Consider the following 14,980-nt stretch of genomic DNA (forward strand, 5'->3'; position numbering starts at 1 on the left):
ATAATAACATTTATTGAATATTACTGGGGGTCTGGGCCAGGGAAGCTAGACGGAGTCCAAGGGAGAGGGGAACGGAGGTCTGACCAGGTTGGAGAGTGCAGGGAGAAGAGCCAGGAGGAGCGGGACAGTGTCCAACGTTGGAGGTGGTCTGGAGACAGGAGCTAGGAGTCAGGCTGGCTTGAAGCTGCAGGCACAGGAGAAAACAGGTCAAACAGGGAATCGCAATCGAAGACTTTCCAAAGCTAGAGACTGACTGTGGGTACAGAGTCTACGATCTGGCGAAGTGGAGGAGTCAGGGCCGGAGTCTTATGCCAGAGGTGATTGGATTACACACACACACACACACACACACACACACACACACACACACACACACACACACACACACACACACACACACACACACACACACACACACACACACACACACACACACACACACACACACACACACACACACACACACACACACACACACACACACACACACACTATTTCAAGTATACTACGTCATCGAGTGGTGCCGAATGCTGGGCATTTAACATGCATTTAAACAGTCCTTCGGCGCCACTCGATGACGTAGTATACTTGAAATAATGGCTCTGCAGCAGGTTTACTCGACATTGAGAAACGGCCACTGACTGGCAGAGGTGGAGGCCATGACAGCAACAAAGTGCAGTGGAAACAGACATAGTGAATAAATCCTGACGTAACATGAAGCATGTGACTTAAACAGCTGAGGAGGATGTAACCTTCCTCTAATACATGAAACAAATGTCTTCCAAGTCCATCGAGATTTCCACATTCTTCTCCCAACCTTTGAGGTTTGACTGGTGTTTTTGTAATGCTTTAATGGCATCGGTTCACAAGAGCGGCTGAAGAAATCCTACAGTCCAGCATGTATCTTGTTCTTCAGTCCAAGGACTTTGGGGGAAAGTCTTTCACCATCCATTTGCAGGAGCACTTTCTGAATGAATTCATAGTAGTACCTTAGCTCTTTGGGGTAAGCCATGTTCAGTGTATAGATGACTCCCAGCATGATGGCACAAGCTCGGGCTACAGATCCAATGTTGTCCAGAATGATTAGTCCTTCAACAAAAATCCCAACGTCGTCATAATGTCCAGGTTCTCCACCCTCCTTGTTGATGACATAGTAGATTTCTGCAGGTCTCTGGTGACGTCATCTCCTTCCATGTCCTGTATATTTAAAGAAAAAACATGTATTTATTCAATATATCTCATTTTAATGACATACTTTATCGTATAATTTTTTTGTAATATTGCTCACATACCTATTAATCCCTTAAAACAAAGCTGGTCATATTCTATATATTTCTGAATCAAACTAAATATGTGTGAGGTGTTTTTAAAGATTTACGTAGGAACCAATAAGCTTGGTGCTGAGTGTCAGGAGTCAGAGAGGATTGGCAGATGGACAAAGACATTGTTGATTATGGTCTTTCCATTGGACAATAAGAAAAACTATGAATAAAGCCAACCTCGTCGTATAAATAACCAAGCTGATGGTTTGAAATGCTTTAGTCTGTTGTTGAATATCAACATACATACATATAAATATTCTCAACCTTCATGCTCCTTATAAGGTAAAACATAATGATCTAAAATGGCTGCCTGACACTAGGATCATAAAACACTACATGTGACTGGCAAATGCAATTACAATGACTCACCATATACTCCTGAATGAGATGTCCATCATCCTCACCAAGGTGGATGCAAAGTGCCTTGAGGATTGCTTCCCTTTTAAGGTTAACATCACTTGTTGCCTGTGTAAAGAAATTACAATTATTAAAATATTTCTAAATACATCAATAATAACAAAATTGTCTATAAATTGTAGAAGATTTACAACCTGTAGTAACCTAAATATACAATATAATATATACAATGACTTCATTATACATGTAAATGAAATGCCCTAACTTAAGTATGTTAAAGAATTGTGACTTACTGTAAATGTATTACAATGTCAGAGGTCTGAATGTGTTAGGGCGATAGCACTGTTTACAAATTCTACTCATCCAGGGGCTTTTCACCAAGAGCAATGCTCCGTTCTTCACAGTTCACACCTGGAATCTGCCGAGTACAACCACAGTCTGATCTGTTGGCAACTGAGGATTAAGTGACTTGCTCAAGGCAGGTTCTGCTTTTTCACTTTCCCCACCTGGGGATTGCATTTGCACCTTTCCAGTCACAAGCCTGCTTCTCTACCCAGTATGCCACTATTGCCTTATTAAGATCAGATTTCCTTAGAAATGTGTCTTGCATTCTTGAACCTGGCAAGTAATCCAGGCTGTTGTGAGGCAAATGGGGCTCTATACGGTACTAGACAAGTACATTTCATAAAATTGCTCCATAGAGTATATGACAATTTGTATAAAACAGTATACACACATTTACCTTTTGCAAGATCGCCAGATGTTTGGCTAGTTTCTGGCCAACAACTCCTCCCTTCTTCTGGAAGACAGATGTCAGCTGAGGTAGATGGCTGTCCAACTGCGCCATGAAGGCTGTTTCAAGTGGGATAGTTGTTATGCGCTGGAATTCAGCGTGTATCTGTTATGCAAAAACAAAACGACAAAAGACAAAGAGCACATTCAGCCATTGGTGTAATGATATTTTGTATCTACTATATAATTAAAGGATAGATTCTAATGTTGACCTCATTAACCAAGTCCTTGATAAGACGTGTATTGGTGCACAGTGTGTTCTAACCAAAGTATTTATATTAATCTAAGGTAATTGCAAGGATTCAAAACTAGACTTGTAAGCTGTATGGTTGTTTAAACCTTGCTAATACTTTAATTGACAATGGGTAAAATGTTGAGGTATAAAGTGAAAACCCCAATTCCAGCAGCAGCTGTTTTCTTCAGACAATCAAACTGACAGTTAGAGAATAGCTGGTGAAGACAGCGGAACATTGAGCAGCTAAAGAGCCAAATACTTTACTAAGGAGTTGGTGGAGAGCATAAACAGAGCTAAAAGATGTGAATATTGGACTTATCAGATGGACAGAAACACCATTTCAAATGTATGATCATGTTGCTCTGTAGCAGCTCGATGTGTACAGCAAATAGGCATTTCACCATTCACCATGTGAAATATATAACTTACCTCATCAATATGGAGTATTGTGAGTCAGGTTCTGTTCCCCATCACACCAACATCAGATAGCAAAACCTGCAATAAAAATAAAGATGAGCAGAAATTAAAAATAATAATGTTAAATGAAAAAAGGTAATTGATTGCCAATGATTACTGACTTGGCCAATGACTAAAAATCCTACAAACTCCTTTGTGACAAACAATGTAACGTTTTTTTTTTTTAAATAGAGCCTAAATATTACTGGATGTGGTGCACTTTTGCTAAATGTTTAGACAAATTGCTTGTGTTACCGCCCTGACATGCTAAACTGTTATTGCACTTTATGGCAGCTTTTAAAAAGGGAGAAGCTTTTCTTTCTTTCATTGTACATGTATAATGACATTAAATGATTATATATTCTATTCTATAGCCAAAAGCAATAAATGATTTCTCACTTTTGGCAAAGAGCATTGTCCACCTCAAAACGGGTAACATTTAACCACACCTAGGAGCGCTTAGTTCTCTCTCCACCATGTGTGTGTGTTGCATGCATGTAGCAGCCGCGTGTGTATAAACTGCCTCACCCCCTCGCACACAGACGGGGAGAGAGAGATCTCTCCTCTGGATTGGAAAGATTGAAAATACATCGACGCATTTTGTCTTATTGCATATTATAAACGGTGTTGGCGAAACTAAGACTGCAATATAATGTTAAATGTCTCAAGTACCGATAAACAGACCGTCCTGCTAGAGAGGTGGTACTTTCCTGGGGAGAAAAGGTTAGTGGGTGTGTCGGCAACACTAACTATTTTTGACCAACTTATGGCAACACAAAATAATACATGGGAGCGGTGGAGTGATGAGGAGGTGTCGGTGCTTCTGGCGATTTACTCGGAAGGCTTCAGTAGAAGCCAGTCCCCAACTCCGGGGACTTCCGGTGGCAGTATACGCCGTGAAGTTGTTTGCGGTGTAGTGGGGCCGACACACCCACGAACCATTTCCTCCTCAGGAAAGTAATAACTCGCTAGCAGGGACTATCTGGGGGTGGAAATAAGGTTCGGGGGGGAAAAGTACTCGTGTGAAACGTTATATGAACGTTAGCCTCGGTAACATTAACCCCTTGCCGCCAGAGAGTAACGTTACCAAAACCAACGTGATTTCACATGCTTAGTTGTGTCCTAATATTACCACAGTGATAAGAACAAGTTAAACAAAAAACATACTTACAGCCGGTCAGGAACACAGTAGGCTAGGAATGGCCAGTATACAAGCCAGGTGAAGCTACAAACAAAAAAGCATAGTAACAGGCAGTATTCAACTTGTATTAGCCACAAACTAATAATAAAGTCTAACAAGACAAAGATTGAATTTATCACGTATTTAATTTGAGAGCAGTATCAAGTTATCTTATAATGTTAATGATACATGTTACACTTCAATTAGGTTACTTAAACATTACTACACAACTAAGCTAGGTTAACAGTAGGCTAACAGTTAGCTAGCTGCTGTAGGCCTACGTTTGCTAATGTTAATCTATCAAAACACACAGTCAATAGCGTTAATGTTAGCTATTAATCTACCTGTTTAAGTATAATATAATACACCCAAGGCTATGAATGAGCTACTTACTTAAAACGGAGAGCCGTGGAGAACGTTCACCTCACGACAGAGGAGCTACGCAGGCAGTCAGGTGATGGTCCTTCCGAATGGAAAATGGAGGGAAAAGTGGCGGGCTGCTTGTGTATGCACATGCGCAGACAGGACAGTATATGTGGTAATTAAATTGTACATATTTGTTTCTAATTACTTTTAAATGAATGAAATGAGCTTGTTTTAAACAGTGACAATATATGTTAAGATTAATTAAAAAAGATAAGAAGGATGCAATAACACATTCAAATCTATTAAAAAAGGCTAGATTAAAACATGTAACATCTAAAAGGGGTCATAATCAGTTTTTTCAGTGTGGTCTGGGGGAAGCTCGCGAGTGTGTTTGTGTATTTTTGCGTTTGTGTACCGGGGAAACACTCACAAGAAACACCGGCTGTTGCTTGCTGTGACGTTACATTAGTCCGTTCTCTGCTTGTAATTATGCCGAAGCTTCAAAGTTGTATTTATCATCTGAATTTGCCGAAACAAGTTTAATATTCTGAAAGCCAATACTTTGTTTATTTGAAAACATGAAAACAAACTGTCTTTTATATAAAATTGAAGTATTATACAAGTAAAACTACATTTTTGCTTTAATCCCATGTAATTGTAGAATGAACACAGTCTTCCTTTGCAGATGTCTAAGTCAGGTGTCTTGAGTAGTCAAAATTACCTACAAATCATTGTACACATTTGTACATATTATTTTCCACTTGTTACCATTGTGAGTCTATTTTTATGCAGCTCTGCATGATTTTGTGGCTACAATTCAGGCTAATACGCTACCAGAGGTGGAATAAGTACTCAGATATTGTACTTGAGTAAAATTAGTACCAGAGTGTAGGAATACTCTGTTACAGTAAAAGTCCTGCATTCAAAATGTTCCTCAAGTAACAGTATAAAGTATCCATCCATCCATCTTCTCCCGCTTATCCGTGGTCGGGTCGCGGGGGTAGCAGTTCCAGCAGAGAGCCCCAAACTTTCTTTTCCCTGGCGACATCAACCAGCTCTGACTGGGGGATCCCAAGGCGCTCCCAGGCCAGCGAAGAGATATAATCCCTCCGCCTGGTCCTAGGTCTACCCCTTGGTCTCTTCCCAGCTGGACGTGCCTGGAACACCTCCCTAGGGAGGCACCCAGGTGGCATCCTAACTAGGTGCCCGAACCACCTCAACTGGCTCCTTCGACACGAAGGAGGAGCGGCTCAAACTCCGAGTCCCCTCCCGGATGACCGAACTTCTCACCTTATCCCTAAGGGAGACACCAGCCACCCTGCGGAGAAAACCCATCTCGGCCGCTTGTATCCGCGATCTCGTTCTTTCGGTCATGACCCATCCTTCATGACCATAGGTGAGGGTAGGAACGAAAATTGCCCGGTAGACAGAGAGCTTTGCCTTCTGGCTCAGATCCCTTTTCGTCACAACGGTGCGGTAAAGCGACTGCAGTACCGCTCCCGCTGCTCCGATTCTCCGGCCCATCTCACGCTCCATTGTTCCCTCACTCGAGAACAAGACCCCGAGATACTTGAACTCCTTCACTTGGGATAAGGACTCATTCCCTACTTGGAGTGGACAGTCCATCAGTTTCCTGCTGAGAACCATGGCCTCAGATTTGGAGGTGCTGATCCTCATCCCAGCCGCTTCACACTCGGTTGCGAACCGATCCAGTGAGTGCTGAAGGTCGCAGACCGATGAAGCCATTAGAACCACATCATCTGCAAAAAGCAGTGGTGCAATCCTTAGTCCACCGAACTGCAGACCCCCTCCCCCACGACTACGCCTCGAAATCCGATCCATGTATATTACAAACAGGATTGGTGACAAAGCGCAGCCCTGGTGGAGGCCAATCCTCACCGGAAATAGGTCCGACTTACTGCCGAGGACCCGGACACAGCTCTCGCTTTGGGAGTACAGAGATTGGATGGCCCTGAGTAGAGACCCCCTCACCCCATACTCCCGCAGCACCTCCCACAATAACTCCCTGGGAACTCGGTCATACGCCTTCTCCAAGTCTACAAAACACATGTAGACCGGATAAGCGTACTCCCAGGCCCCCTCCAGGATCCTTGCGAGAGTAAAAAAGCTGATCCGTCGTTCCACGACCAGGACGGAATCCGCATTGTTCCTCCTCAATCTGAGGTTCGACAATCGGCCTGACCCTCCTTTCCAGTACCTTAGAGTAAACTTTCCCGGGGAGGCTGAGTAGTGTGATGCCTCTGTAATTGGCACACACCCTCTGATCCCCCTTTTTAAAAAGGGGAACCACCATCCCGGTATACCACTCCTTCGGTACTGTTTCCGACTTCCACGCAATGTTGATGTCAACCATGACAGTCCCTCAACACCCAGAGCCTTCAGCATTTCTGCTAAGTATAAAGTATTATCATCAAAATATAGTGAAAGTAGCGACAGTAAAAGTAGTCGTTGTGCAGATTGGTCCATTTCAGAATAATATATATGATATGTTTTATAATGATTGATCATGAAAGTGTTCTCAAAGCTGGTAAAGGTGCAGCTAGTTTGAATTACTTTGTATACTGCAGGGTAGCTTGTGGATTTACTCCAGGTGGAACTAAAGTCTGATTTAACACTTGATTAGATTTCACATAATTCATCCACATCTGTGAAGTAACTAAAGGTATTAAATACATGTAGTGGAGCAAAAGTACACCATTTACCTCTGACTTATGTTTACTGCCAACCTAAAAGTACCTCAAAAATAGTAATCAATAATGTATTGAAAAGTTATTTGGCTGATTGTTTTATATTGGCTCAGACAGGTTATATGGGAGGCCTAGTCTACGACGTACAGATCACAAATTTTTAAATATTAAACTTATTTTCTTTAATTTGTCATCCTCATGTAGAATGCTATCACGAAACACACATTTGGTTGTTTATAGCATAAAGAACATCTGATTTAATGTGAGGTAGGGAAATAATCATTTGAGTATGTGTATATAAATATGTAATTTACAACAGCTGTAAGATGCTTGAAAAGCTGGAAAATGCACCTTGAAAATGCTTGAAAAGTGCTTGAATTTGACTTTGGAAAAGGTGTAAGAACCCTGAATGTGGAACGAACCCGTTACATTTGTTTCATTCAGTAAGATAAAGTGGGCGCACAATAACAACAGGACGAGAGATGAGAAAAATCGGACATGGCAAAACAAGCTAAGCTTAAAAATTATTTCTTTAAACCAAGCAGGTCTAATGATGATAATACAGACAATGAGATGGCGATACCGCCTGCTGTCAATGAGACCGCAGATGCCTTGGCCCCGGACAGAAAAAAACAAAAATCCCGCGCGCTCAGACCCGAATGGAAAGATAAATTCACCTGGCTGAGGTGCGACATTATAGATGGGGAAGAAATTATGTTCTGCTCGCACTGCGAGAACTCGGGGAGAAAGAACGGGTTCACCAAAGGAGCAACAAATATGAGAACCTCTGCGCTTATTGAACACAGCCAGAGCAATGAGCACATTTTGTCATTGAACACAATACCACAACAAACCGCAATGAAAGGCCACTGTGAGAGGGTGAATGAAGCGTCCAACGTGAAGCTATGTTCTCAGCTAAAAGTAGTGTTTCACATGGCTAAAAACGACATTGCAGGTAATCAGTATGCAGGGTTGACTGAGTTACTACGAGAAGTGAAGGCTCCTGATTTTGTCACAGGTGATGGAATTTACCGGCACAGTGATTCCGTTGATGACATGGAAAAGGCCATAGATGAAGTCCTGATTAAGCAGCTGGACGAAAAACTAAAAAACAGTGACTTTATCGGAATAATCATTGACGAGACGTCAATGATAGCGTCTGGTGGCCGGGCTTGCCACGGAGCCCGGCCGGGCCCAGCCCGAAAAGGCAACGTGGGCAACACCTCCGCTTCTCCGTCCCGCGGGCCCACCACCTACGGGAAACATCGATGGGGTCGGGTGCGCTGCCAGAAGGGTGGCAGTGAAAGCGGAGGGTCTCGACGGACCAGACCCGGGCGACAGAAGCTGGCTTTGGGGACGTGGAACGTCACCTCTCTGGGGGGGAAGGAGCCGGAGCTTGTGCGGGAGGTGGAGCGTTACCAGTTGGATCTGGTTGGGCTCACCTCTACGCACAGCGTCGGCTCTGGAACCTTACTTCTGGATAGGGGTTGGACTCTATTCTTCTCCGGAGTTGCTCAAGGTGTGAGGCGCCGGGCGGGTGTGGGGATACTCACAAGTCCCTGGTTAGGTGCTTCGTTGTTGGAGTTTACCCCAGTGGACGAGAGGGTCGCCTCCCTACGCCTGCGGGTTATGGGGGGGAAAACTCTGACTGTTGTGTGTGCTTATGCACCCAACAGCAGTTCAGAGTATACGGCCTTCTTGGAGACCCTGGAAAGAGTCCTGTATGGGGCTCCTGAAGGGGACTCTTTAATCTTGCTGGGAGACTTCAACGCACATGTGGGCAATGATGGAGACACTTGGAGGGGCGTGATTGGGAGGAACGGCCCCCCTGATCTGAACCGGAGTGGTGGTTTGTTACTGGACTTCTGTGCTAGTCATGGATTGGCCATAACAAACACCATGTTCGAACATAAGGATGCTCATAAGTGTACGTGGTACCAGAGCACCCTAGGCAGAAGGTCCATGATCGATTTCGTTATCGTATCATCGGACCTGAGGCCGTATGTTTTGGACACTCGGGTAAAGAGAGGGGCGGAGTTGTCAACTGATCACCATCTGGTGGTGAGTTGGGTCGAGTGGCGGGGGAAGCCTCTGGATAGACCTGGTAAGCCCAAACGTGTAGTTCGGGTGAACTGGGAACGTCTGGAGGAGGCCCAAGTTCAGGAGGCCTTCAACTCACACCTCCGGCGGAGCTTTTCGGGCATTCCTGTGGAGGTTGGGGACATTGAACCAGAGTGGTCGGTGTTCAAAGCCTCTATTGCCGAAGCCGCGGCGGGGAGCTGTGGTCTCAAGGTCCTAGGTGCCTCAAGGGGCGGTAACCCTCGAACCTCCTGGTGGACACCGGTGGTCAGGGAAGCCGTCCGACTGAAGAAGGAGGCCTTCAGGGATTTGTTATCCCGGGGGACTCCCGAGGCAGTTGCAAGGTACCGACAGGCCCGAAGGGCAGCAGCCTCATCCGTGGCCGAGGCAAAGCAGCGGGTGTGGGAGAAGTTCGGAGAAGACATGGAGAAGGACTTTCGGGCGGCACCAAAGTTGTTCTGGAAAACTGTCCGACACCTCAGGAGGGGGAAGCATGGAACCATCCAAGCTGTGTACAGTAAGGATGGGACGTTGTTGACCTCAACTGATGGAGTGTTAGGGCGTTGGAAGGAACACTTTGAGGAACTCCTGAACCCGACAACTCCGCCCTCTATGTTAGAGGCAGAGCTGGAGTATGACGGGGGATCAACACCAATCTCCCGGGGGGAGGTCACTGAGGTCGTCAAACAACTCCACAGTGGCAAACCCCGGGGGTGGATGAGATCCGCCCGGAAATGCTGAAGGCTCTGGGTGTTGAGGGACTGTCATGGTTGACACGTCTCATCAACGTTGCGTGGAAGTCGGAAACAGTACCGAAGGAGTGGCAGACCGGGGTGGTGGTTCCCCTTTTTAAAAAGGGGGATCAGAGGGTGTATGCCAATTACAGAGGCATCACACTACTCAGCCTCCCCGGGAAAGTTTACTCTAAGGTACTCGAAAGGAGGGTCAGGCCGATTGTCGAACCTCAGATTGAGGAGGAACAATGCGGATTCCGTCCTGGTCGTGGAACGACGGATCAGCTTTTTACTCTCGCAAGGATCCTGGAGGGGGCCTGGGAGTACGCTTATCCAGTCTACATGTGTTTTGTAGACTTGGAGAAGGCGTATGACCGAGTTCCCAGGGAGTTACTGTGGGAGGGTGCTGCGGGAGTATGGGGTGAGGGGGGTCTCTACTCAGGGCCATCCAATCTCTGTACTCCCAAAGCGAGAGCTGTGTCCGGGTCCTCGGCAGTAAGTCGGACCCATTTCCGGTGAGGGTTGGCCTCCGCCAGGGCTGCGCTTTGTCACCAATCCTGTTTGTAATATACATGGATCGGATTTCGAGGCGTAGTCATGGGGGAGGGGGTCTGCAGTTCGGTGGACTAAGGATTGCACCACTGCTTTTTGCAGATGATGTGGTTCTAATGGCTTCATCGGTCTGCGACCTTCAGCACTCACTGGATCGGTTCGCAACCGAGTGTGAAGCGGCTGGGATGAGGATCAGCACCTCCAAATCTGAGGCCATGGTTCTCCGCAGGAAACCGATGGACTGTCCACTCCAAGTAGGGAATGAGTCCTTACCCCAAGTGAAGGAGTTCAAGTATCTCGGGGTCTTGTTCTCGAGTGAGGGAACAATGGAGCGTGAGATGGGCCGGAGAATCGGAGCAGCGGGAGCGGTACTGCAGTCGCTTTACCGCACCGTTGTGACGAAAAGGGAGCTGAGCCAGAAGGCAAAGCTCTCTGTCTTCCGGGCCATTTTTGTTCCTACCCTCACCTATGGTCATGAAGGATGGGTCATGACCGAAAGAACGAGATCGCGGATACAAGCGGCCGAGATGGGTTTTCTCCGCAGGGTGGCTGGTGTCTCCCTTAGGGATATGGTGAGAAGTTCGGTCATCAGGGAGGGACTCGGAGTTGAGCCGCTCCTCCTTCGCGTCGAAAGGAGCCAGTTGAGGTGGTTCGGGCACCTAGTTAGGATGCCACCTGGGCGCCTCCCTAGGGAGGTGTTCCAGGCACGTCCAGCTGGGAAGAGACCAAGGGGTAGACCTAGGACCAGGTGGAGGGATTATATCTCTTCGCTGGCCTGGGAGCGCCTTGGGATCCCCCAGTCAGAGCTGGTTGATGTCGCCAGGGAAAAGAAAGTTTGGGGCTCTCTGCTGGAACTGCTACCCCCGCGACCCGACCACGGATAAGCGGGAGAAGATGGATGGACAAAAAGCTGATAATATACGCCAAGTTGCAAATTAAAGGAAAAGTGGAGACGTGTTTTTTGGGAAACTATGATGTGCTCTCCGGGACAGCACAGTGTATATTTGACAAGGTGGATGAGGTGCTCCGCGAGAGGGATGTGAAACTGTCAAGCGTCATTGGCCTGGGCTCAGACGGGCAGTGGCGACTGGTCATTAGGGGCAGGTGGGGCACAGCCCCACCTAGTGTCAGCAGAAAGTATTAAAAAAAAATTAAAATATATATTAAATATATTTTAAGATCATGTTTAATCATCTGATTCGTCTGTACATTGCTGTTTTAGTCAGTGTTCTTCTAATTAGTGTCTACAGTGTGTGCCTATTGAGCTGTTTAGAGCTGTGTGGGACAGAACCCGATCCTGCCCCTCCCTCTCCCTGTTTAAGTCAATGGTGACTGTAAAAACTACACTGCGCATGCTCAGAATATTTTCCTATTTAATGTGTGTGGCAAAAAAATAATGACCATAGGGGCATAGAGCTGCCATCCCCACCATACGTCATCTCACATCATTCAGAGCTGATTGGCTGTAAGTACGTGTGCCGCGAAAAGTGTGGTGTGTGAAGAGGAGACGAGAGAGCTGCAGTGACGCGTCCTAAAACCCGGAAGTAAACTGCGCATGGCTTCCCTCGACAAAAAAGCAATGATATTTCTCCATAGGATTTTAGAAAATATCTCAAAATAAGATCTGTGGGAAACAAACCTGTTAGATAAATGCACGTTTTGTTCAGCCGGATAATATCCACATGTCTACCATACTTTTATAATTTTTGAATCATAAATATATCGATTAGATTTATGATAGACTTTTGAAACTACAAGAAGATAAGGAGGACTTTTACAAAAAAGTAATAGAGATTTTTGTTCAGAAGGATAGGCAAATGGACTTCATCTTCAAGTCAAGGTAAGACCGCAATTTTATTGAAAATAAGAGAGAACAATTCAATATTTAAATGATAACATTACATCTTTTGGGTATCCTTTTGTTGAACTGTCTGTTTAAAATTAATTGAAGCATCAGATTAAAAAAAGCTTTTGAAAATAATATTATATTTTGATTTAGGTCAAAATATAATATTTGTAAACCTGAAGAGTCAGTGCCAGTGCCTCACCAGCCATGAACCTCATTGCAGAAGCTTATATATAGACATCTACGTTTTTTGTGCCCCACCACTTTTGTACATATAAAAACGCCACTGCAGACGGGGCTAGTGTAATGATGGGCAAACGTGCTGGAGTTGGTGCTCTTCTGAAGAGAGAGAGTGCGTTTTGTATTCAGGTGCACTGTGTTGCCCACCGAGCTGCGCTGGCCGCGCTAGATGCTGCAAAAGCTGTGGACCAAGTAGGAGTTTACAAGCGCACAGTATCCTCTGTGTACTCATTTTACAAGCACTCAGCCAGCAGGACCAATCGCCTTCGTCAAATGACAGCAACGCTCGGGATGAAGATGTGAAAAGCCTAAAGCAGCAGTGCACTGTCCGCTGGTTATCCTTGCACAGGGCAGTGGAGGGTATCAAGCTAAACTGGCCTGCTCTGGTGAAGGAGCTACATGAAGAGGCTGTTGGAGGAAATGCCCAAGCAAAAGGCATCCTTGGTCAAATCCAGCCATACTGCTTTATCGCCTGGACTCACGCACTGGCTGATGTGCTACCTGTTATGACCAAACTGAATTTGGTTTTCCAGAAAGAGGATGTCAATCTGGCCACAATCCGACCAATGGTTCACGCATCAGTTGCGGCACTCACACAGTTGAGGGATTCCCCCGGTCCCGAAGAAGAGAGATTTCAGGCAGATTGCCAAAATGGCATGTACAGGGATGTGAATGTGACACACGCAGATGACCGGTCCCGGCAGGCTTTCAGTAATGTCCGCGTACGCTACATTACACATCTTATAGATGCTTTACACAACCGCTTTCCTGAAGAGTCCCTGAGTATTATCACTTGCTTTGACGTCCTTCTGAACCCATCCCGATACCCAGATGCACAAAGTGGTAAGTAGGCCTTCCTGAAATGGTGTCACAAGTTATTTAAATGTGTTTATTTGCGTTACATAAAACAATACATTATTTCTCCGTCCCTTCAGCTCTTCAAATATACGCTGAACCAGCCCTCAGAACCATTATTGGTCATTTTGGCCAAGGGATTGCCAGCGAGGATGACTCAGCGCAAGCCAGTGCCCCTCTCATTGATGCCACAAGCGCCCACAGAGATGCCATCCCCGTGATGACAGCACTCCGCGGATACGGAGGCTTGCATTTCTTACCGGCTTGCGAAGTCCTCGTAAGAGATTTAGGCAACATCTATCCTGAGTGGGCCACACTGGCCAAGATAGCATGCGTGTTCCCAGTCTCCAGTGTGCCGGCAGAGAGAGGATTCTCTCTACAGAACAGAATCAAAACAGCGCAGCGAAGTCGGCTCGGCGAGAACAAGGTCACACGGCTCATGCGCATTGCCAGTTGTGGAGAGACACTCGGGACCTTTGATTTTAAATCCGCAGCTACCCACTTCACAGGTCTGAAACAGCGCAGAAAGTAGGCTAAAACATCATAAGCTAGGCATTTTGCTCTAGTTTTGTCAAAGAGTTTGTGTTACAATTTGTTTAAAGGCTATTTGATAACAAGTCGGCAGCTGCAAGCTTTTATTAAAATGCTCACGACAGGCCTATACTCTTTTAGTTTGTGAACAAATAATAATCGTTATGTTTTATTTTATCCGACTATATGTAGGCCTAAAGCTGAAGAACATGGGTTTTTTGTTTATTTTATTATGGCTTGCGTAATATAGGCTATATTTATTTATTTTCCGTTACGCACGATATCGGCAGAACTTGTTTGAACTTTTATTAAAAGTAACTTTTCAATAAAAGATACATCTGAATGCCTTGATTATTTCATCCTTAATATATAGAGTTGTTGTCAATTTGTTTTAAAGCTCAATAAATAACAAAGACCTTTGACCGGGAAATTTCCAATTTGTCCGGAAGATTTAAATCCTAACGGACAGGGTGACCGGCACACATTTTTTCTAACGGGAACTCTGGCATGCGCATATCGCGGTTATCGCCATGACACGGTATATCGTTCAGCCCTAAAAGGCAGCTCATTGTGGAATAGCCTCCCAACTGAGATACGGGATTGTCCCACTCTCAATAGTTTTAAAGGTCACCTCAAAGAATGGTTAAGAAACAAACAGACGTGCAATCACCGCTAAATGCACTTTAATACAGGGGTATCTCATCTTGCACTTTATGTAGCTCTTTTT

The 14,980-nt window shown here is 45.3% G+C and overlaps 1 protein-coding gene across 1 annotated transcript; it reads left to right on the forward strand.

Annotated features, from left to right (window-relative positions):
- The first annotated feature begins 8,274 nt into the window (after positions 1 to 8,274).
- Positions 8,275 to 14,596, forward strand: LOC117535627. Its single transcript, XM_034200160.1, has 3 exons — positions 8,275 to 8,371; positions 13,108 to 13,710; positions 13,803 to 14,596. The coding sequence occupies exons 1-3, from the start codon at positions 8,275 to 8,277 to the stop codon at positions 14,252 to 14,254; spliced, it is 1,152 nt and encodes a 383-aa protein (XP_034056051.1). The 3' UTR covers positions 14,255 to 14,596.
- Positions 14,597 to 14,980: the final 384 nt, after the last annotated feature.

The sequence above is a fragment of the Gymnodraco acuticeps genome, unplaced genomic scaffold (genome assembly GCF_902827175.1).
Source record: "Gymnodraco acuticeps unplaced genomic scaffold, fGymAcu1.1, whole genome shotgun sequence".
Lineage (NCBI taxonomy): Eukaryota > Metazoa > Chordata > Actinopteri > Perciformes > Bathydraconidae > Gymnodraco > Gymnodraco acuticeps.